This window comes from Astatotilapia calliptera, chromosome 18 (genome assembly GCF_964374335.1).
Source record: "Astatotilapia calliptera chromosome 18, fAstCal68.1, whole genome shotgun sequence".
In the NCBI taxonomy this organism is placed as follows: domain Eukaryota; kingdom Metazoa; phylum Chordata; class Actinopteri; order Cichliformes; family Cichlidae; genus Astatotilapia; species Astatotilapia calliptera.
Window position 1 is genome coordinate 1,856,465 of NC_137439.1, and position 22,376 is coordinate 1,878,840.

The window sequence follows — 22,376 nt, forward strand, 5'->3', positions numbered from 1 at the left end:
GGAAGTAATGAAAGTCGCGCTAACCTGTGCACAGGTGCACCGAGCAGAACCGGGTCTGCTTTATCCTTGGTCTCCTTACTGCTGTGCAGGTTTGGATCTTTGGCAGCGTGCCGGATCTCCTCACCTCGCCGGCTCTTGTTTACCATCAGAGCTCAGGCTGTCCTTTTAAATCAGATGCTGCACGTTTCACAGACTGCACATGCAGAGTAAATATTTCATGCTCAGGCGCATGAGGGACTGAAACGCTGCTCAAAACACGTGATGTAAAAAACACAAAGCAGCTGATCTGAGTTCACCGTGAGCTTAAAGACATGCACATACATGTTCCTGTGAGCTTACTGATAAAAGGATTCAGGGTTGGGACCTTCTCATAGTATCGATGTGTGAACTCGAATATTTTCTGACTCCAGAGGTTCCTTATCACAGATTTTATTCCACCTCCTGTCTGTGACCTCTGACCTCTCTCTCACTGAAAGCTTGTGTTATGAGGGAAATGGGATCTGTTGTGGTACACCGTTCTGGTGACCGTGTCAGATTAATGTGTGCCTTTGGGCATCGTGTCTCTGCTTCGCCAGAGTCCGACCTGTTTGATAGACGCATATATTTCTGTCGTCATCCATCATCCTGAAACGGAGATGATGCGTGTTATCTGTGAGCTCCCAGCGTCCCCGGCATGCCACGTTCATCGGAGCGTTCAGCCTCGCCGGAAATTTGAACACAGCATCGAGGAGGAGGAGGAGGAGAGCTGATCAGGGATGTAGAAAAAGATTTAATTTAATCTGTCTGAGCTGGTGGTTTATGGGAAACTGGTGTGAGAGCAGAGTCAGAAACAGAAGCTGCTGATGTGCTGGGAGCACTGGTGGGAGCTCAGAAGCAGAACACATCTCAGCCTGCAGAGGCCTCATTTGCTTTACTTCTAAACCTGCTTCAAATTATTAACTCAAGTTCCCATAATGCTTTGGGGAATGTAGAACTGTAGCATGAACTGGGTATCAGAAGTTCCTGCTTGTGGTTTTACCCACAGATGTACAGAAAACTGTCAGATTTTTACCTCAGTACTGACGAAAACTTAACAATTCTCTCTGAACTCTTTCTAATCAGGTCCTGACCTGGTTACTGACATGATGCTCAAAGCAACCTTAGAGTGCTCCTAAAATCAGTCCAATACTATGCCCAGAAACTGGTCTGCAATAAGTTTAAAACCAGTTCTAAACTGAAATCAAGTGTGGAACTAGTTTTAAAGCAGACCCCACAGCCTGGGTTTGGGCTTAGGTTTCTTTACTCATCACCTGCTCCATCCCAGTCTCAAATCTACCGTAAAACGTTTCTAAAAAGTCCAAAGTCCAAAACATTTAAGCCCGTAAGTGGTTTAAAACCAGTCTGAACTCAATCCCAAAATCAAGTTTGAATCCAGTTTCAAAGCAGTGCTAAATTAGACCTAAAACAAGCCCAGGCTACAGTCCAAATTCAGTTCCAGAGCAGGTTTTAAACCAGTCTTGATTCAAACTGGGAACCAGTGTAAAATCAGTCATGAACAAGTTTTAAAACTTGGCCTAAAATCAGTTTTAAAATCCGGTCTGAGCCGGTCCCACATGCGGTTGTGATGAGTGGTAATCTGACCCTGGCTCAAAACTTCAGTTCACCAGATATACTCTTCAGGGTCGCCGTGCCCTAGAGCCCGTCACAGGGCGAGAGGCGGGGCACACCTGCACAGGTCAGCAGCCTGCTGCAGGCTGTTCTTCCTTTTACTTTCAGTCTTGTGTCAAACTATAAACTACAGCTCCTACAATGCTCTGGAGGCTGTAGAAAAGTGTGCGTATTAGTTCCTGCTGTGGTTCACCCACAGATGTACAGCCAGCTCGGTGTATTTCTTAAAAACATGTGAACGCTCGGGCAGGTTCAGCACGCAGAGCTTCTGGTTTCTACACCGTCGTGTGGTCGCTCAGAGCGGCGATGCCCCACCAGCCGTGCCAGCAGGGTTAGTCAACACGACATGACTGCAAACAAGAAACTAACCCAGGTCTTTATTGTGAAAACTTTTTCCCTCTACTTTATGATCTGTCAGTTTGTTCTGCCTGAGACTTTGAAGTAGTGAAACCCAAACAGACCAGAGTCTGTGAGAAAATTCAGCATTTTAACAAAAATAAATAAAGATCGGCTTTCCTCTGCTTTCTGTTGCTTAACTTTAATCTGCAGAAAGCCTCAAGTCACTGTGTTTGATTCTGCTGTGACTCAGCAGTAATGAAGAGCACACAGAGCCGTACAGCGTGGAGCACAGTGAAGTATTTGTACACAGTTTCAGGACTGCAGTAAATGTGTCTGCGTGAACAGAAGCGGCTGTAAACAGACACAGTGTGAAAGTTTCCAGCATGCCCAGAGCATGCTGGGTAATCAAAACCACAGAGCTCTCACTTCTGTAAACACACACACACACACACACACACACACACACACACACACACACACACACACACACACACACACACACACACAGAGTTGGGTTAATTAGACCCCACTTAGCAGTAGCTGTTCATTTTCACATGGAAACTGAGTGTGAGAACTGGGAGGGTGAATCAGGCTCTTTTCTCTGTGTGTGTGTGTGTGTGTGTGTGTGTGTGTGGCTGAGGCAGGATATGTGTGGTGGTGTTCTGGCTCACGGCATCCTACAGAAACCCTGTTAATCAGCCGTGTGTGTGTTTGAGGCCAGGACAGCTCCTGCATACTCAATGAGGTGTGTGTGTGTGTGTGTGTGTGTGTGGCTGGCTTCAGAGCCAGCTCAGCTCGTCCTCATTCCCAGAGATTAAATGAAGCAGTCTTATTTGGTCTGCCTCACCTAACTCTCCGTTTTTCAACCCTAACCCAGTGTTTTTATGCCTAACACTGTTTGGTGTTTGGACCTCGTGCACGTGAGCACAGACTGTAGCGCCACAGACTCTTTATCAGTCTCTCAGCTCAGTCTCTTACCAGACGTTATCTAACATAACCAGTACATCAAGGCACAGATACAGAAAAGTGTGATGAGGCAGAGTCAACGCTGGTCAGGTTCAGGGAGGAGGTTTGTGATCATGTGACCCTGTGTGGACAGGAAGTTCAGACAGCACTTCCATCCTTAAAGCTAAACTGAAGGTCCAACTGATGCGTTATGTTAGCGAAGGTCCTCACACTGACAGAACAACGTGTGTGTGTGTGTGTGTGTGTGTGTGTGTGTGTGTGTGTGTGTCTTCCTTTTGTATGTAAATTGGCCCTCCACAATAAAAGCTTCTGGGTAACAAAAGCAGCCCTGAGCTCATTAACCTTTCGGTGCTCCGAATAGCGGCGGTGGGAACGTGGAGGCTCCCACATGAATGCGTCTGAAAACAGGTTGTTTTGTGTTGCAGCCAGAACCCTCCAGACTGGACTGTGTGACGGCGCCGTCCTGCTCCGGGTCCACAGGCGTTTGGCAGGATAAACCCTTTTTAAGGGGAAAGATTTTTTTTTTTTAACCAGACTGCTGAATATTCAATTCAATTTTATTTATACAGCGCCAAATCACAACAACAGTCACCTCAAGGCGCTTTATATTGTACAGTAGATACAGAGAAAAACCCTACAATCATATGACCCCCTATGAGCAGCACTTTGGCGACAGTGGGAAGGAAAAACTCCCTTTTAACAGGAAGAAACCTCCAGCAGAACCAGGCTCAGGGAGGGGCGGGGCCATCTGCTGCGATTGGTTGGGGTGAGAGAAGGAAGACAGGATAAAGACATGCTGTGGAAGAGAGACAGAGGTTAATAACAGATATGATTCAATGCAGAGAGGTCTATTAATACATAGTGAGTGAGAAAGGTGACTGGAAAGGAAAAACTCAATGCATCATGGGAATCCCCCGGCAGCTTACGTCTCTTGCAGCATAACTAAGGGAGGATTCAGGGTCACCTGGTCCAGCCCTAACTATATGCTTTAGCAAAAAGGAAAGTTTGAAGCCTAATCTTGAAAGTAGAGATAGTGTCTGTCTCCTGAATCCAAACTGGAAGCTGGTTCCACAGAAGAGGGGCCTGAAAACTGAAGGCTCTGCCTCCCATTCTACTTTTAAATACTCTAGGAACAACAAGTAGGCCTGCAGAGCGAGAGCCAAGTGCTCTAATAGGGTGATATGGTACTACAAGGTCATTAAGATAAGATGGGGCCTGATTATTGAAGACCTTGTATGTGAGGAGCAGGAGTTTGAATCCTGGATTTAACAGGAAGCCAAAACAGGAGAAATCTGCTCTCTCTTTCTAGTCCCTGTCAGGACTCTTGCTGCAGCATTTTGGATCAGCTGAAGGCTTTCAGGGAGTTTTTAGGACATCCTGATAATAATGAATTACAGTCGTCCAGCCTGGAAGTAATAAATGCATGAACTAGTTTTTCAGCGTCACTCTGAGACAGGATATTTCTAATTTTAGAGATGTTGCGCAAATGGAAGAACGCAGTCTTACATATTTGTTTAATATGTGCGTTGAAGGACATGTCCTGGTCAAAAATGACTCCAAGGTTCCTCACAGTGTTACTGGAGGCCAAGGTAATGCCATCCAGAGTAAGAATCTGGTTAGATACCATATTTCTAAGCTTTTCAGGGCCGAGTACAATAACCTCAGTTTGATCTGAATTAAGAAGCAGAAAGTTAGCAGCCATCCAATATCAAAGCAAATGTGATTTTTAGGATCAGAGACTGGAAAATATTGATGGATTATTCTTTTCTGTTCTCACATCTGTGTCTCGTACTGTGAGCAGTCCTCTTCCTGTCGAGGTCTGCAGGACCTCCTTTGAGGGTTATCGATCTCTGATCTGCTGTTCACTCGTTTGCGAGGCCGATACCCGTGATGGACTCGTGCCCGGGCTTTTCTTCATCAGATCGAGTATTTGACACTTTACTGAAACGTTAGCTGTGAGCTGAACTGACCAGCGACTGAGTTTGAGTGTTTACGGAGGTGTCAGAGGGTGCGCTTGATTTATAACACGGGAAATTAAAAAAAGCTTTGCGGTGAAAAGTGATTTTTTTATTTTTAATAATTTGTTTTCTGCTGGAAACTAAAATTGCGACTGAAATCAAAATCCAGCTAATCTTGCGGCTCTTACGTGGACACCGCACAGTTGAATGAGGTCAGGATACTTTCCACCCCTCCCACAGGACATGTGACAGCTGCGCTCATCGGCATCTCGTGACATCACAAGAACCGGTGGGTTAAACAAAGCCGTCGTACCGGACGTTTCCACGTGTGCTGCGGCGCCTGTGTGAACACAGCAAACCTCCTTCAGTCCTTCGGGAGCTCCTCTGCTGCTCCCTCGGGTGATGGGAAGCGACATTGCCGCTCACCTTTGACCCCTTCAGACCGCCCCCCTCTGTGCAGGCTGCCGCCATGATTGACAGCAGAGAGAGAGAATCTGCTTTGCAGATGCAAATGCAGCAGAGTACAGCTGAAGTCAGCACGTTTAAATATTAAACCAGCCGCCTTCACTTCAGGCTGAGCATCAAAGAGCCGCCGTCGCTGCTGCCAGGACGCGTCGAGTACAAGCGATAACAAAAAACCATCGATTAATGATTGATTGGAGACTCAGACTATTTATTCATTATCAGAGCAGCAGCAGGAACAGTGTGAGGGGCCAGCAGGCTGGAGCTTCACACATAATGAGATGTGAGAGAATCAGATTTAGCTGATTCATTTTCCACAAACCAATAAAATAAAATGAACTCGACATGATTGAGCAGGAAAACTGCAGCTTTCCCCGATCAGCAGAGCGGAACTTCACCGTGTCCCTCGGAGTGGGTGGGGGAGGTTGGGGGTTGGTACGTGTGTTTAGGTGGCATCCACACGAATAACTGGACCCAAAGTTTCCCAGCAGAAAGCTTCACTTTAACCAGGCGATCAGTGTTTTCAGCCAGCGATGTGGCTGGTTGGTGGGCCTCGGGCGGCCTGTTTGGGCTGTGCTCGCTGCTCTCGCGCGGCTGTTTTTGCAGGTTTAAATGCAGCGAGGAGCTGCAGCACAGTTCAGTTTCTGCTGAAGTAAAATGTCATAAAAATGACCTCCAGACCGTCCCTGTACGCGGCGTGAGGAGCTGTTAGCAGACTCGTGTTGACGTTTCTGTGCTGCTGAGCTGAGTGCTGTCTGCGTCCTCTCCAGAGAGCAGCGCTGACATCAGGAGGACCTGCAGCAGAGCGAGCTTCGGCTCATCCGGCACATTTTTACAGCTTGAACTCACAACACAGCGCAGCGGCTTCATGTCCCGTCCCTGGAAGTGTTAGTGTACAGATCCTGCAGTAAATTCCCCAAAATGAGCGCACTGATATTTCTAACAGCCCTTTGTTTTATTACGTCAGTCTCACGGCAGCTCTTACAGCCATAAACTATAAAGTGAACCTTTAATTTTACACAACGTCCATGTACACGAAGGGAAGTTGTTAAATCAGGAAGGTTTAGACACGTGAAAGTACTGATCCTCAACTCATAGCGCCACCATCAGGCCAGAGTTTAAATTTGTCACCTTGTTTATATTGACATTTATTAGCTCCAGCTCTGTCTGTGATTGGTTAGGTGTGGAAACACCATCGCCACCTAGTGTCCAGGAGGTCTCATGATATATTTACATAAATCCGAGTTTTGGAAACTTTTCAAAGATACTTCAGTTTGTCCCCTCATCGATCATGAAAACACGTTTATTTCTCACACTTGCAGCTTTAACGTCTCCCCGCAGACGTCCACAACCTCGACGGTTTTTTCCTCCTCCCGCCTGGACGGAGGGCAGCTTTATAAAAACACTGTTTCTCTGTCCAGGCTGCTAATTGCTGTAATTTCCTCCCTCGGACAAAAGCTCCCCTGCAGCCTGTTTAACACCTCAGAGCTGCCGATGGCTCCTCTGGGTTTAACGGCTGAACAGCTGCCTGCAGAGAAATACCAAAGCACGGTTTCCAACTGTGCGCCACAAGCAGACAAACGCTGCTATCTGCAGGTTGGCTAATGCGATGCCGTGTTTGGATCGGCTGTCGCTCGGCTCAGAGTCGTTATGGTCTTCTGTCAGAAGACGACTGCGGCGGTTATGCTTGATGTGTTGGTCATGTTGGGGTGTGCACAGCTAGTTGACCGCATGGTTCAACCTCACTGGTCACAGGTCGGTGTCCTCCATGTGCCGATCCCAAGCACGGATAAATGGGAGCTTCTGGAGTAACATGTGTGCCGAATCAAACGCACGGCTCCATCTGCTGGAGCGATTCCTCAGGAAGGGGAGGAGCTGGCCGTACCTTATTAAATGAATTATCTTCATTTTTATTTTATCGACTTCCAGCGACACGTTTAATCTCCTCTCTCCCATCAGCACGCCAAAAATAAATTCTGCTCTTATTCCTGTGAATTTTCTGCTTTGCTTTCCTCGTCTTATCCGATCACGTGATCAGTTTTCACCAGGATCTCTGCACTCCCGTGAAAAACTCCACCCTCACTGTTAGGACTTAGGAGGGTCAGCCAGGTGCTCGTGATCAAACACATTGACTGATCTCTGCTATAAGAGCAGAGCATTTGTCAGTGTGCAGCCCTGGAGCCTTCTGGTGGGATACAATCTTCAAGCTTCAGAGAGCTGTGCATAAACAAATACCTGCAAACCTCAATGAACTGAATCAGCGCTGTAACGAAGAGTGGGCCAACTCCCTCCACAGTGATGCGAGAGGCTGATAACGCCACACAGAGTGCTGCTGCTGAAGGAGGCGCCACACGGGGGGAGCTCAGGTCTGCACAGGGTAAACCCCTCTGACTGCATGTCCAACAAATCTTCCCATCAAGCCTGAACAGCTGCTGGAGCAGCAAATATTTTATCATCATGCAAATATAACAAATATTCTCTTGTTTACTTCTCCATTACTGGTTTGTGCTGCTTCCCTGATGTAAGGAGGACGCATGTTCTCCCTCCATAATCACGTTTTCCAGAACTGCGGCAAAGCTGCACAGAGTTGATTATATGTGTGTCACATCAACATCGGGGCAAGCACAGGTCTCTCAGAACATTTGTAATCTGAAGAGTTCCGTGTCTTCGTTAAGTGATATATTCGATTACCTTTATTTAAGTCAGGAAACAGTTGAATTAAGTTTGTGCAACATCTGAGGAGGAGTTGAACCTTTAGGTGTCAAAGTGCAGCCTTTCACCTCTGACCTCCACGTCTGATCAGAACAGGAAGTGTGTGCTGGTATTGATCTGTGTGCGTTATCTGCAGCCTGGGTCAGTCTCGGTGACACACCCCTCTCTGTTCTCTTTTTGGTTTCACCTCCCGACTTCCTGTTGGACCGTCCCATCTTGATAAAGCAGCAGTGTGATGTCACCGCAGTATGATTGGAGGAAAGCGTCCGTGTTTACCGGCTGCTATAGCAACTGGGCCTGCCTGCTGCTACAGGTTGACAGACAAAGCGGCCTGTGTGTGTGTGTGTGTGTGTGTGTGTGCGTGTGTGTGTGTGTGTGTGTGTGTGCGTGTGTGTGTGTGTGTGTGTGTGTGTGTGTGTGTGTGTGTGTGTGTGTGTGCGTGTGTGTGTGTGTGTGGGAGCTGTGGTGTCCCGGCAGGTGTTAGACACGACTTTGGGAACAACACAGCAGGATTCTTATTCCCTGAGTTTGACTTTGAGACTTTCGTTGATCTGTTTTTGAACGATTTGGGGAGAAACTGGTTTTAGTCACACATGTATGTTTTTGTGACGCGCTAACTTCACCTGTCTAACTTTTCATTGGTCCGCATTTTTGGGCGGCGTGCAGGTGTTCGGTTTGCGGGGTCGGGTTTCTGGCAGGTGGAGTTTCAGCCTCCGTCAGTCGGCAGCACGAAAATAACCGTGTGAAAAAACAATTAGAGCGAGTCCAGATATACTCATGTAAACACAAACACACTGAGAGCGTCACGGGCACGCCCAGGGTGTGTGTGTGTGTGTGGAGAAACCTGACTCCGGCCAAACCTCCACTGGGAATGTCTGAGAGTCCACCACCTGTCCCCACACACACGCACGCACGCACGCACGCACGCACGCACGCACGCACACACACACACACACACACACACACACACACACACATTGGGATGTCCTATCTTGTGGGGACATCTGATTGACATACTTTCTCTGACCATAACAACTGTAACCTGTTACTCAAACCACATTTTGTGTCTCAAAAATGTCTCTAAATTTGTGGGGACGTGGATTTTGGTCCCCACAAAGATACGAATACACACTCTCACACACAAACACAAAGTTTATTTTGCTCTTGCCTCGTTGTGACCACTGCAGGTGCTGTGCTCATGGGCACGTGAGCAGTTGATACGAGTGATTTGAACACAGTGGGAATGAACGTCTGTGAGCGGTGAGGGGAGACCTGTTCGGTGTTTTAGACCGTGAGTTTTGGAGCGTGTCCACCTGCTGTGTGAACCCAGGTCGAGTTTTTTATGTTTCAGTTTCTGATATTTCTGTGATGAGCATCAGAAGACTTTTATCTGCAAATAAATGAGTCGTCGTGTCAGTGTGTCTGCAGCTGGAGTGGGACAGGTGTATCCTGGTCTCAGCTGTGACTCAGAGGTGAAGAAGCTCATGTTCGGCTCAGACGTTGGCCATAAAAAGCTGGAATCCATGACCCAAAGTGCACAGAGCAGTTCAGCCCGACACGCGTCCGCTTTGCGTGTGAGTGGAGCGCATGGATGACGGAGATCCAACATCTCACTTCGCAGTCGGACGCGCCTCGCCGCCGACATCGAATCGCTTTATAAGAAGAGTTCATCAGACCATCACGCGGCCTGTTTGGCTCATCAGCTGATTAACGCTCTGCAGATTGCGGCGTGTCCGGTAGCAGCAGACAAATCGTTTTCACTCTCTGGTGAGCTCGTCATCCCGCCGGCCGGTTCTGACCTTTTCACCGGGCCTGGATCATCCAGCCGCTCGGCAAATATAGAAGCTTAATCCATCACGCAGGCAGGGAGGCAGGCGGCAACAGAGGGGGGGGACTTCCTGTGGACCGCCACCTCACAAAGACCGCAGCGCAGTTTCACAGACGGAGACCGAATAAGTCGTCTCCACTCGTGACGGAGTGCAAAAGTCCGATGTCTCCGGCTGCTTTCAGTCTTCATCACACGAGCAGCTTCAGGTTCTCGTTTCCTGGAATCCTGCCAGATGAGTTATGGCGGCGGTTAGCTGCTAATCTCAGCAGATATGGCGATATGAAAACGTGTACAGTGATGACTCTGCCCCACGCACAGCTGATGACACAAAAAGCTTTTTGTAGCCGAACACCGAACATGTTCAAAGCTGTAAAGTTGGATGTTTTAACGTCGGAGCCTCTGAGGCATGACTCGCTTGTACACCTCAGAGAAGGTGCAGCTTTTGGAGTTTCACTTTTTTAGCCCTTGAAGTTGAAGTTACTTCTTCAAATTTAACGAGCCTCATGATTAAAAGTTAATAATAATAATCAGTTGTGAGAGAATTGTGAATATATGTGGAGCATGTCAGATAGAAACTGGGGAGGAGTGATTTCCCTGCAAGAAGCACGAAAACAAACATCTGAAGCTCCGCTGGTCTCTGATGGGTGGAGCTGTGTGGAGCTGTGTGGGGTTTAAAGCAGACGAGCTTTGTCTCTCTCCTCCTCCTCCTCCTCTCCTGGCCGAGCATCTCCGTGGCGGTTCAGGCAGGTTCGTGTTGTTATGTAAGGCCGGCGTGCGGCGGCGTCCCATCTCTGCTTCCTGTCTTTGTTCGGCCCTCTGAGGCGTCCACATGTCTCATCAGTGGCAGCAGACCTGAGATCAGCTAATTATCCGAGCTGGAGTCCCTCGTGGACAGGACGAGACAGAAACATCCAATTATCCTTCTGTTCGTGCTCGCCGCTCTCTCGCTCGGCGGCTCTGAGCAGAAGCAGGTGTGCGTCCCCTCGCCGTCTCGGGGGCTTTGGAGGCCCGAGCGTGACGTGGGTGATTTAGTATGCAGCCAGAAATAGTCTGCTGAAAATGTAGCTGCTCAGCTGCTTTCTGCAGCAGCACGGCATCCTCGGTGTTCTCCACCTTCTGCTCGGAGCCCAGACACAAAGGTGGTGCAGGGTACCTCCACAGACCTCCACCTCAGAGTGACCCGAGTGTGTTTGCAAGATTGTGATGGAGCTTTTGTGTTAATAAAGTTACAGATTCACAGATGAAGACCGGTCTGGTTTCACAGTTCCAGATAAATCGACCCAAATAACACATCTGTTTGGTTTATTCTTAATTATGTTGATAATTATCCTACGAAATAAAATCCTTAATGAACTTTTTGTGTATTTGCAGTGTGTGAGTGTAAATAACAGACAAACTTTGGGTTTAGTTCTTTTTTTAATTAGTTTTAAGCTAATTTAGGTTGTTTAGTTACAAGAGGACGTTTATTTAATGATGTATCTTCAAGTAAAGTCATTAATTAAAAACAGCAGGGGGCCTAAACTTGAACCTTGTGGTATACCTGATGGAATATGAGGAGGAGCAGAGCTGAAAGCAGATTCTAGGAAACTTGATCCTAATCTTTAGACGATGAAGGACTTAAAGAGGTGACGCTAAGAGCCAGACTGTAGATTTCTGCTTTTTATTTCCACCATGCTGAGTTTTGAAGAATGTGGAAGTTGATAACGTCTGCTTGTCTTCCCTTTTCTCTGCAGCTGTAAATTTAACCTGAAAGGGAAGAAACTATAAAAAATGTGGAACATCTCGAGCTGTTAAAAATATTAAATATTTACAAAAACAATAAACACGAACAAGTGAATTAAACAGAACAAAGCCACAGCCTGGATACTGTGTGTGTGTGTGTGTGTGTGTGTGTGTGTGTGTGTGTGTGTGTGTGTGTGTGTGTGTGTGTGTGTGTGTGTGTGTGTGTGTGTGTGTGTGTTTGCTTGCAGAGCCACACAAACACTGAATGATCCCAGCACAATTAGGCGCAGTGACAGCACTGTCTGTTTACTCGAACAGACGCCGGCACACACAGCGTTGTCCACCTCTTCACACACACACACACACACACACACACACACACACACACACACACACACACACACACACACACCCTCACCCTCTGCTCTGCTTTTACCCGTCTGAAGGTTGATGAGGTTGATTGTGTCAGGTTGTGAAATCTGTTTCCCTAGAAGAAAGTTTCTCAGGCTGTGATGAACCTGCGTCAGCACATGAGCACAATCTTCATGTAACAACAGTAACATAATAACGACTGCTTCAGTGAACGAGCCCGTCAGCCTGCAGCGCAGAGCTGTGTTCGTGATGCTTACATCATCGTGGGAACTTTTTTTCTTCTTATTAATAATTTAACAACAAACCAACAGCTGATTGGCTGAAAGTAAAAGTGAGAAATCAGAGCTGAGCAGCTGGAGTGTGAAGACTTCCCCTTTAATACACAGTGACGTGACCTCTGACCTCTGCTGAGTCAGCTGATGCCTCACATCACTTTCGTTTTTATTTGCCCTTCTTCCTCCTCTCCTCTGCTGGAGCTGAGAGCAGGCTGGGAAGTTTAGATCCACAGCGCCCCCTGCAGGAGCAGCCAGAGCTCTGCAGGCTTCAGTCTGACTGCAACCTGCACATTTATCCACCCATCCATCGTTTTCTACCTCTTATCCGGGTTGTGGGGACAGCTTCAGACCTTCTGTGCTGATATTAGACTTTCAGTGGATTTGACTGAGATTAATATAGATTTGAATGCTGGATTATTTCTGGATTAATAAAGAATTTAGTGTTTCAACTCTGGAATTTTAATATAAAAAATATTAAACTGAAACAGAGATATATATGGAGAGAGAGAGATCTATATAGATATTTAAAATAATTATTTTTGCCAATAAAAACAGTTATCTTAATGTTTTTTTTTAAACTTGTTATTTAAATTCTATGAAACGACTGGAGGCCTTTCTTTGTTTTACGTGAGGAAAGTAGAACGGGAACAATTCTTTGCTCAAATTATTCTCATGTTATCTCTCCATCTTTCTGATGTGTTTGACGCCACTAATCGTAATAAAGTCGTCTGTCCTGCGTCTGTCGCGCCTGACTGGCAGAAATCTTCCTCTGATTTGAGCTACTTCTGTTTCCAGATGTTAAAGGTCCTCCGGCTCACCGATTCTCCTGCGGTCAGAGCCCGTACACCAACAGCGGCTCCTGGGACAGGAAGTTCTGCATCCTGACCGACACCCAGCTCATCCTGCTCAACAAGGATGATGAGGTAAAACTGAGCAGCTCCCACAGGTCGTGACCTCTCCACAACACACTCTCTGACTTCCCTCTCCTCCTCTTCCTCCCCCTCAGGTTGCAGGTGACGCTCAGGAGAGCCCCACAGACTCTGCGAAGGCTCGCAGCCTCCGCAGGACGGTCAGCGTCCCCTCAGAGGGACAGTTCCCGGAGTTCCAGGCAGAGGGCGCCACCACCATGCTCGGTAAGATCAGAGCTGGTTATGTAATACCAGGTGTGTGTGTGTGTGTGTGTGTGTGTGTGTGTGTGTGTGTGTGTGTGTGTGTGAGGCCAAACCCTGCTGTCATCAGGAGGATTAGAGTGAAAACAAAAGAACGGCTGTGATGAGGAGGGTTTGAGTATCTCTGTGACGATGTTCACGGTCATGTGATCACAGACAGAAACCTGCGTCATGTGACGTCACATGAAGCGGAAGCTTCATCCTGGACTCTTCAGAGCTCTGTGTGTGTGTGCGCGCGCGTGCATGTGTGCGCGTGTGCGCACGTGTGTGCGCGCGTACGTGTGTGCGCGTGCGTGTGTGTGTGTGCGTGCACGTGTGTGTGTGTGTGTGTGTGTGATTAAAAACTATAAAACAGATAAAAATTATTTTAGCGTCGAGCTTTTGTGCTTGTTGGCGTTTTCGGCGTCACGGCGACCTGTGGTTTGACTTTAATACTGGGTTAAACACTAATCCTATATTGGTTTAACTGTGACGTTATACTGGGTTAACTAGACTGGAGAAATATATTTATACTGGAGACTACTGGGACGATATTTGCTTAGAAGCTGGATTCATACTGGTTGTTGTGGTGGTTTGTATGAAGCTGGGCCCTGATGGTGTCAGTCTGGGATTTATGTGGGTTTGAAACTGGTTTTACCCATAAACTCGGTTCTATCCTTGGTTTCATACTGGTTATTTGATTTTTAGTGATCCTGTTTTCATGACGTTTGTCGGCATCATAACAATCATTGTATTAAAGATTTTTCTACTAAATTAAGGATTCATATATATTTTAAATATAAGATTTAAAAGTGTAAAATATAAAAAAGTCTTGATTTTATTCACTTTGTTTGCATCTAAAAGAAAAAGCGAATATTTTCATGATGTCTCCTACACAAGTTTGAAGTTAGAAACCAGTCGTGGAGCATTTCTGGTGAATTTCTGCTGGTGGATGTTTCAGCTGCCAGATGTTCACAGCTGTCTGAGGCGTGAGAGTTTTTGTGTGCAGTTTGGGAGGTTTGTGTGTAACCTGTGATTGCAGCTCTGGCTCCTGTGACGTGTCGGCGCGCTGCGTCTCTCAGGTGGATGTTTGTCTGCTGTAATGAGGCGTTCGGGTGCAGCCTGTAATTTTGCGGCTCTGTGTGGGAACGTCGCCTCTGACCGAGGAATGCCTGAGGACAAAGCGTCCAGTGTCCGTCCGTCTGAAGGAACGCGGGTGACCCCCGCTGCCCCCGACGCCCGGGCTGAGGGGATTCCCACCCAGAGCTGCAGGGGTCCGCGAGGCTGTCGGGAAACAACACGCCGACAGTTTAAAAAGCTTTGACTCGGAGTTACCCGCATTGATGAGTTTATTGATCAGCTAGAGGACTGATAGAAGCCCCCCCCCCCCCAAGCTCACCCCCACGCTGACCCTCACCCATCATTCAGCCACACAGGAGCCCATTCATTCAATGACCTCCTTAATCCCCCACCACCCACCGGCCCCTCACAGGGGGGAGGTTATTTATATGTTAATGTGGCCGGTCTGCCCCCACAAAACAGGCCCCTAACAACCAGTATGAACTGGATCTCTACTGGGATTATTCTGGTATTAAATCAGGCAAGTGAGTGTGTGGATACTGGTGTAAATACTTGTTTGAAAAAAAGCTTAACTGGTTTAATACCAGGCTACTGGTGGGAATGTAACACTGGTTTTTAGCTTGGGTACAATATCAGATTTATACTGGTTTCATACTGGAAATTTACAGGATCTAATGATGGAATTTTCTGGGTTTAATGCTTCATTCAAACTGATGTCATTGAAAATGTTCCTGTGTTTACAGTCAATACAGCATTTATACTGGGCAACATTTATACTGGGCAACATTTATACTGGGTAGGGCTGCCACAAACGATTATTTTGATAGTCGACTAGTCACCGATTATTTTTGCGATTAGTCGACTAATCAGATCATCATCCACTGGACGTAAAACTACAGCTTATATAACTATCATTAGCTTACAGCTTTAAGTGTTTCAGGTGCTAACTAAAAATAAAGACAAGATGATAGTTTATTCAATTTTAATGAAATTTGCAGATTGTTTCGGTGAAGTTTAATAAACTCCTTGCTATCTAAACTATAACAGGACACCGGAGTAAATTCTGGAGCATCTCACACTTCTGATAATCAGCTGTCTGCTTGACGTTTATTCAGCTGTGTAAAAACTATAACTTTAATCTCAGACAAACCGATTTACTCAGGAACAAATAAAATACTAAAAAAAAGCCAAACAACAACATTTTTAATTTATCTAAGTGACTCATATATATTTAACCTGAGTAGTGAAAGACGGCGGTGGGTTTGAAAACAATTTGCCGGGAGTCCGGTGTTCTCACGGCGCTAGTGACCTAGCCCCCGGCTAGCTATCGAGCTAGTGGGTAACAGACGTCTCCGAAAACGTCGGAGCGCTTTTGAAAATATGTGGTGTCTTGATAAACTGAGCAGATATTTGAGGTTTACACAGCTACATTCTCGCCTGAAAATATGTTAAACGTTTATTTTGTGACCCAGAAAGAACAATAAGAGTAATATTAAAACTAACTAGCTGCCGCCATTGTTGGAAACTAAGCTGGGCCGCGCTATGAATTCTGGGACACAGCTACTTCTTCTTCTTCGGGGTTTAACGGCAGCTGGAATCCTTGTACGTGCAGTGCTGCCATCTTCTGTTTCAGTCCGTTATTACACTCTTAAATCCTGCTATTATTCCTGCGTCTTTCAGGATCTTACAAAGCTTCAAACGACGCGTCGACTATTAAATCAGTCGTCGACGATTTTGATAGTCGACGTAATCGTGACTAGTCGACAAATCGTGGCAGCCCTAATACTGGGCAACATTTATACTGGGCAATCGTTGGTTTAACACTGGAGTTTCCTGGTTTTTATTGATGGTCCAGCGCAGACTCACCCTGAGTTTATACTGGTTTAACTGGGTTTATAATTCTGGGTTACAACTGGTTTTATCTGCAAAAACCATTTTGTTGTAGTTACTGGCAGATCTGGATTAAAGCTGGATTATGGCTGGATGATGTGTTTGTTACTGGGGATGAAACCAGTGTCTGTTGGCTGTTAATACTGAATCTGCGGTTTAATACTGGGTTGAATGTTTGATTTTAAAGGTCTGAGGCAGTTTAATAAGTTATACTGGAAATACTGGAAATTGTGCTTGATGAGTCACTGGTTTCACACTAGAATTTTCCTGTATTTCATGCTGGATTTAAAGTGGATTTATTCGCAGGTGTAGACTGTTCAGGATTAATACGATGAGCGATCTTTGTCTGTATCCTGTTCCAGTGCTGTTAGATTTATTTGTTCTGTGTTTTTAGCTGAATTCAGTCTGGAGTCAAACTGATTCGTCTTTACTGTTCAGACTGTGTCCAGAGCGTTTTTGAATCAAACATTTCTGACCCTTTCTCTGAGTTCACTGGATGTTTTGAAACACCCGACGCTCTCTGAGACTTAAAACCAGGGCGTGAAGCAAAATACTAATGCAGGAAATTAAACCCTGTTTTATTCTCCTCCTCCTCCTCCTCTTCCTCCTATGCTTCTTTTTGCTTGTTGTTTGCAAACTGAAGGCCGAGCAGCAGTGACAGAGCTGAGATATAATTGTAGTCCTCTGTCTTCGGTACAGTCTAATTACAGTGCTGACTGTGTGCTCATTAAGTGTCTCAGCTCTGCAGCCTCCTCCTCCTCCTCTTCCTCGCTCTGACACAGGAGCGTCCAGCTGAGGTTCTTCCTGGGCCGCGGCCTGATCGCAGCAGATGATCTGTTTGTGAACGTAGCCCCAGGCCTCAGGTCACGCCTTCGCTCACCTGTGCAGGTGACTTCCTGTCAGGCTGCAGGTGGTCACAGCAGGAGAGTCTGTAGTTAAAGGTCAGTCGGTCAGTTTTGAGGGTCACGGGACTGGAATCCAGGCTGTCAAATAAAAGCAGCACTGGTTTAACTGGAGTAATACTGGGTTTAGGTAAGCTGGACTACTGTAGTACAGATTTATGGTTTAACCGTCTGACTGAGGCTGAATGATGAGTTTCATACTGTGTGTGGCAGACTCACTCAACATTGGTTGGATCCATTCGACCAATCAGTGTTAGTAAAGACATGACTGCTGAAGGGTCGTCTCTCTGGTCACGTGATCGCTGTCGGGCTGCTTTTGAATCGTTTCACAGCTCTGAGATTTTCACTTCTCTCAGCCAACCGGAGTACGAGCTGGAAGTCACACAACACATTTTCAGAAATCCCAGGAAGTCCGGCGACACCTTCTCCTCTGCTCCGTCCCGTCTCAGTACAAATGCACGGGAATTTTTTCAGAGTGGCCGTACGGGAACCATTGCACTTCCTGTTCCCCGTGTACTTGTATATTATAGATACATTATTACACGTGTCTTATTACACACGCACAAAGACATGATTGTGAAACGTCTTCGTACTGAGTTAACGGCACGGTTCTCCTTCATGTGTTTGAAGCCAGACCTTTAACCTGAGCTCTCGGAGTGCTTTTCAGTGTGCCTGTCTCTCCGCGTGGGTCCCACACAGGCTCTTTTGTTTGGGGCTGTTTTTAAAGCTCTCGCCACTCTTTGCCGCGCTCTCTGTTCAGCTGCTGCAAAAGTCTCCAAAACGGGTTTTTGTCTTCGCTCCTCGTTGTTGTTTCAGGCTGATCTCTCGTCTCGCTTCATCTCTGGATCTGCTGCATTCCTGTCTGCTCTCCACCTGTCTGCTCCACCACAATAAAACCACCACCTCCTGCTCCAAACTCACCTTCAAAGTAAAAGTCTGTGACACAAGTCTGGATTCAGTCCATAAATTCCTCAATAAAACAAATGCTGCTGATATTAAAAGTGCTCCCTCAGGCTACATGTGACTCTGTCGTGTTCACACAGACTTAAATCATTCAAGTCAGATCAGTTCGGTCCATCAGCAGCAAAACTACAAATCTGAAAAACACCATTTATATTTGCATCATTCAGATTTATCTGTTCTTTGACGTGTCCTCGGCCACTGATATTTAAACTGAATGCACTGATACTTGTTTGTTTTTTTCACTCTAACGGTTAATTTTTCCTCCCGCTGGACGTGGCAGATTATAAAGGGGCTGTCCACCACACTGGATGTGATGTAACTGCTGGTCTTGAGGGTTGGCGAGTGTCTGCAAACACTCTCCAACTGCTCTCTAAGCAGGTTTAACATCTAAACATCACCTTTTTTTATTTATGTCTCCATCATAAAAGCCTCCGAGAAGCTTTTGTTGTTGTTTTGTGAGGTTTGAATTTAACTTGTTGAGCTCGTTGTGTAACGGGACACAAATAGCAAGAGAGAGCCACGAAAATAAAACTGCCAACAAGCTGCTTTAAATGCTGGCTCGTTGTGTTAGAGAGCCGTGGGTTGTAAATGATGTTATCACAGTTTTATACTGAAGGCCGAGCGCTTCGCTGACAGCGCAGTTTCCTGGTTCGGACCTTTATTGTGAAGGTGCGGGGGAAGTGTGCGCTGAGCTGCTGTTTGCTGACGGAGTGAGACCGTCCGGACTGAGTGAGGACATGACTTTAGAGTTATCGCGGTTGTGATGGACTTTCCGGGTGAGTGTCTCTCTCTAACCCTCCGGTCGGACCTCCGGAGGTCGGGCAGACACCGGGAGAAGCTCGGTCTGCTGCCCGCCTCCGGAGCGCTCTCCGCCGGCTGCGTTCGGGCGCGTGTTCGGTTGAAGTTTGCCTGCAGAGCTGCAGCTTCAGGCTCCGCGAGGAGTCGGACCGAGAGGAGAAGTTAGTTTCTCCGATCAGCAGCCTGGCATCAGTTATCGATCAGTTATCGATCACCATCAGAGGTGAACGTGTTCAGCTGATGGATCAGTCGAGCTGCTGCTGGTCTGAATTTTATTCAGACATGAAAGAAAAGAGACGTTCAGCTCTGAGCTTTAACAGGTGCAGTCATAATCTTTCTTTATACAGCGCTTTCAAACACAAACGGCACAAAGAAGTGACGACGAAGATGTGAACAATGATGACAACGTTGTGATGATTATTCAGGAGAACACATTTCTGATTTCTCAGGCCCCAGAATTTGAATTTAAGCTCGAGTGTCTTTTAGTAAGATCCTGACAGTCAGCAGGACTGAGGTGATGAGAACTGCTGGGTGTTTCTGCCTCAGACGTCTTTGAAGGGATGACTGTGCATATAAGCACTAAACAGTTTTTATGTCAGCTCTGTGGGTTTTGCTCTGGAGGAAAGCCAAAACAGCACAGTGGTTAGCACTGTTGCCGCACAGCAAGAAGGTCCTGAGTTCAATTCCACCATCAGGCCGGGGTCTTTCTGTGTGGAGTTTGCATGTTCTCCCCGTGTTTGCGTGGGTTCCCTCCGAGTACTCCAGCTTCCTCCCACCGTCCAAAGACATGCAGCTTGTGGGGATAGGTTAATTGGTTAATCCAAATTGTCACTAGGTGTGAATGTGAGTGTGAATGGTTGTCTGTCTCTGTGTGTTGGCCCTGCGACAGACTGGCGACCTGTCCAGGGTGTACCCCGCCTCTCGCCCTATGACAGCTGGGATAGGCTCCAGCGCCCCCCGCGCCCCTGAAAAGGATAAGCGGAAGCGAATGGATGGATGGATGGATGGATGGAAAGCCAAAACCTCTCTGTTATGTGTTCATGTCGTCTGTCCTTCCCCTGCTCTCGGCTCGCAGCGATGCAGCTCCTCGCACACGGAGTGGAGCAGGCAGTTAACGACATGCTGTGTTACTGTTATGGTGCAATAAAAGCTTCCTAACAAGTGTTAACCTAACGCAGCGAGCGTGCCAGCAAGGTAACGGGCTGTCGCAGCGCGGCACTTTAATCACCTTTTGGTTCTTTGGTCCCGATCATTGCATCCCTGTCCTGCAGCTCGGGTCGTCAGGTGTACATGAGTGTGTGATGTGGGCGGGTTAAAGCCCTGTATGTAACAGGAAGTCTGTGCAGAGTAGCTGAGGTGGGGCTGTGTCAGAGTCCACATGATGGAGGCTCATGTTCCTGGAGAAAACATGGCTGCGGCCCGTTGGTGATTTGAATGTCAAATCAAAGCTCCGTGTCAGAGGTCACGCCCAGACTGCAGGCAGGATGCGTGATGGCGGAGGACAGGTGAGAGTCAGAATCATTTAGACATTAAAGGTAAACATGTATTTAGAAATGATGATGCATTAAAACCTCCACGCTGAGATCTGAAGCAGAACCGACTTTAGCTTTCAGATCGTGGTTGAACTTTAAAACCAGCTCTCGGAGCATGCTGGGAGTAAAACCTGCTCCAGGGTTATTACACTGGACTGAGACTACAGCGAGTGTGTGGAAAAGAACAAGAGCTCGACTGTAGGAAAAAATAAGATCGACTAAACCTGTATTTTATCAAACCGACCATTATTTCTAACCAGGTCGTTAGAAACCAAGTGCACATGACAAAGGTTGAGAAGGCTGTGGCCCTCGCTCTCCTGACTCACAGTCCTCTGACTTAATCAGCAAATAAATGTTTTCCAGCTCGTTTCTCTAAAATAAATGATATATATTTAAGTGTGAAGCATCAGCTGACAGTCAGCGGGACGTTGTCAGTCCTCAGTAATGCAGAGGTGTGACCTCAGCCAGTCCTGTAGTCACCTCAGCAACAAATCTGGTGACACCTGAGGTCAGGATTCTTCCTCTTATCTCCGAGTTCATTCACAACACATGATGTCATCTTGAGAAACCGGGCGAGCCCCGCCCAGTCTCTTCTGCCTGCGGTCTGTCATCACTTCCTGTGTGAGGACAGTTTAAAAAACAAAAACCTGTGTGGCTGCAGCACCATGGCAACCATTATCACAGCTTACAGTCATTCACTGCTCGGAGTCGTCAGCGTCCGTCCCATGATGCACTTGTTGCTCCAATGCAGAGCCGCTCGTCATCAGGGACAACAATAAAGATCAAAGTGACCTCTGAGTGACCTCAGTTTCATTGTTATTAGTGCTCAGTAATGACCTGCTAGTTAAAGCGTATTAACGAGCTCATTGATGATGGTTACTATAACGGCCAGCCTGAGTCACACTCAGTGTGCAAACATGACTTCAGCCTCTCAGATCTGGAGGTACGCTGACGTCTCCTTACTGCGGGCGCCTGGTGCTCGGCGGCTCTCACGTTTCTTCCGGCTCCGTGCGCTCGGCTGCTCGTCATTATTAACGTTAGCCTAAATCGCGGCGCTCCAGCTGTCCCCGCTCCTGCTATGATTAGATCATTGTGTCCCAAATTTCCCGAAGACGACTCCCATCTGAGGATGCACGCAGCATGACGGGAGCTCCCTTTAAAGGAGCACGCCACTGTTTCCTGCAGTTTTGTTTTTAGAGAGTTTGACCTTTGACCTTGCAGGAGGCGGCGTTATGAAAGACCTACAGAGATGCTTCGTGGCAGCAGAGACCACGCGTCTCCACAGGCGCCTCGCTCGCTCTGATCGAGGCTGTAACTGTGATTCTGTCACTCTGGAGTTTAATGAGGGCGGCGTCCTCGCAGCACGGGAAGACGACTGACCCCAGGTCAGATTCGACTGTTTGTAACAGGAGTTTGCAATAATAGGACGAAACAAAATAACATTTATTCAGACTAAAGGTTTATTCCAGAACTTGGAATTAAGAGCTGTGGAAACAAATCTGAAGTCAGCCACAAATTCACGCTTTACATTCGAGCTGATCTGAAATTAAAGTGTCGCAAACAATAATGTAGAGCTCAGAACAGCAACGGGACTTTAAAGAAGCTTACCAAATAACAGAGCAGCAAATGTTTTCAAATCCAGAAACATTTGAGTTAAAAATCAGGTGAAGACGGCGCAGCGTTCAGAGGCTGAGCTGCCAGGAAGTACCAGGAAGCTCCCGGCTCACCGTGTCTGTGCTGATGTTAAAGTCAAATTCTGCAGCTACTGAGTCAGCAGAGCGG

General features: G+C 47.0%; 1 protein-coding gene and 1 long non-coding RNA gene across 7 annotated transcripts in view; one reads left to right on the plus strand and one right to left on the minus strand.

Moving 5' to 3' along the window:
- rasal2 (RAS protein activator like 2) overlaps positions 1-22,376 on the plus strand; it is a 63,636-nt gene that overhangs the window by 14,306 nt on the left and 26,954 nt on the right. For 5 of the 6 annotated variants that reach the window (XM_026149134.2, XM_026149132.2, XM_026149131.2 and 2 more), the window contains exons 2-3: positions 13,077-13,204; positions 13,288-13,414. In XM_026149134.2, coding sequence (XP_026004919.2) covers positions 13,077-13,204; positions 13,288-13,414 — 255 coding nt within the window. Of the gene's footprint in view, positions 1-13,076; positions 13,205-13,287; positions 13,415-18,910; positions 19,041-22,376 lie in introns of those variants that run through there. The other variant, XM_026149136.2, reaches the window with a different exon arrangement.
- LOC145421735 (uncharacterized) lies at positions 16,957-18,180 on the minus strand. Its single transcript, XR_013903099.1, has 2 exons — positions 17,521-18,180; positions 16,957-17,382 (listed from the first exon to the last, which is right to left on the minus strand). It is a non-coding gene; the product is annotated as an uncharacterized LOC145421735 (long non-coding RNA).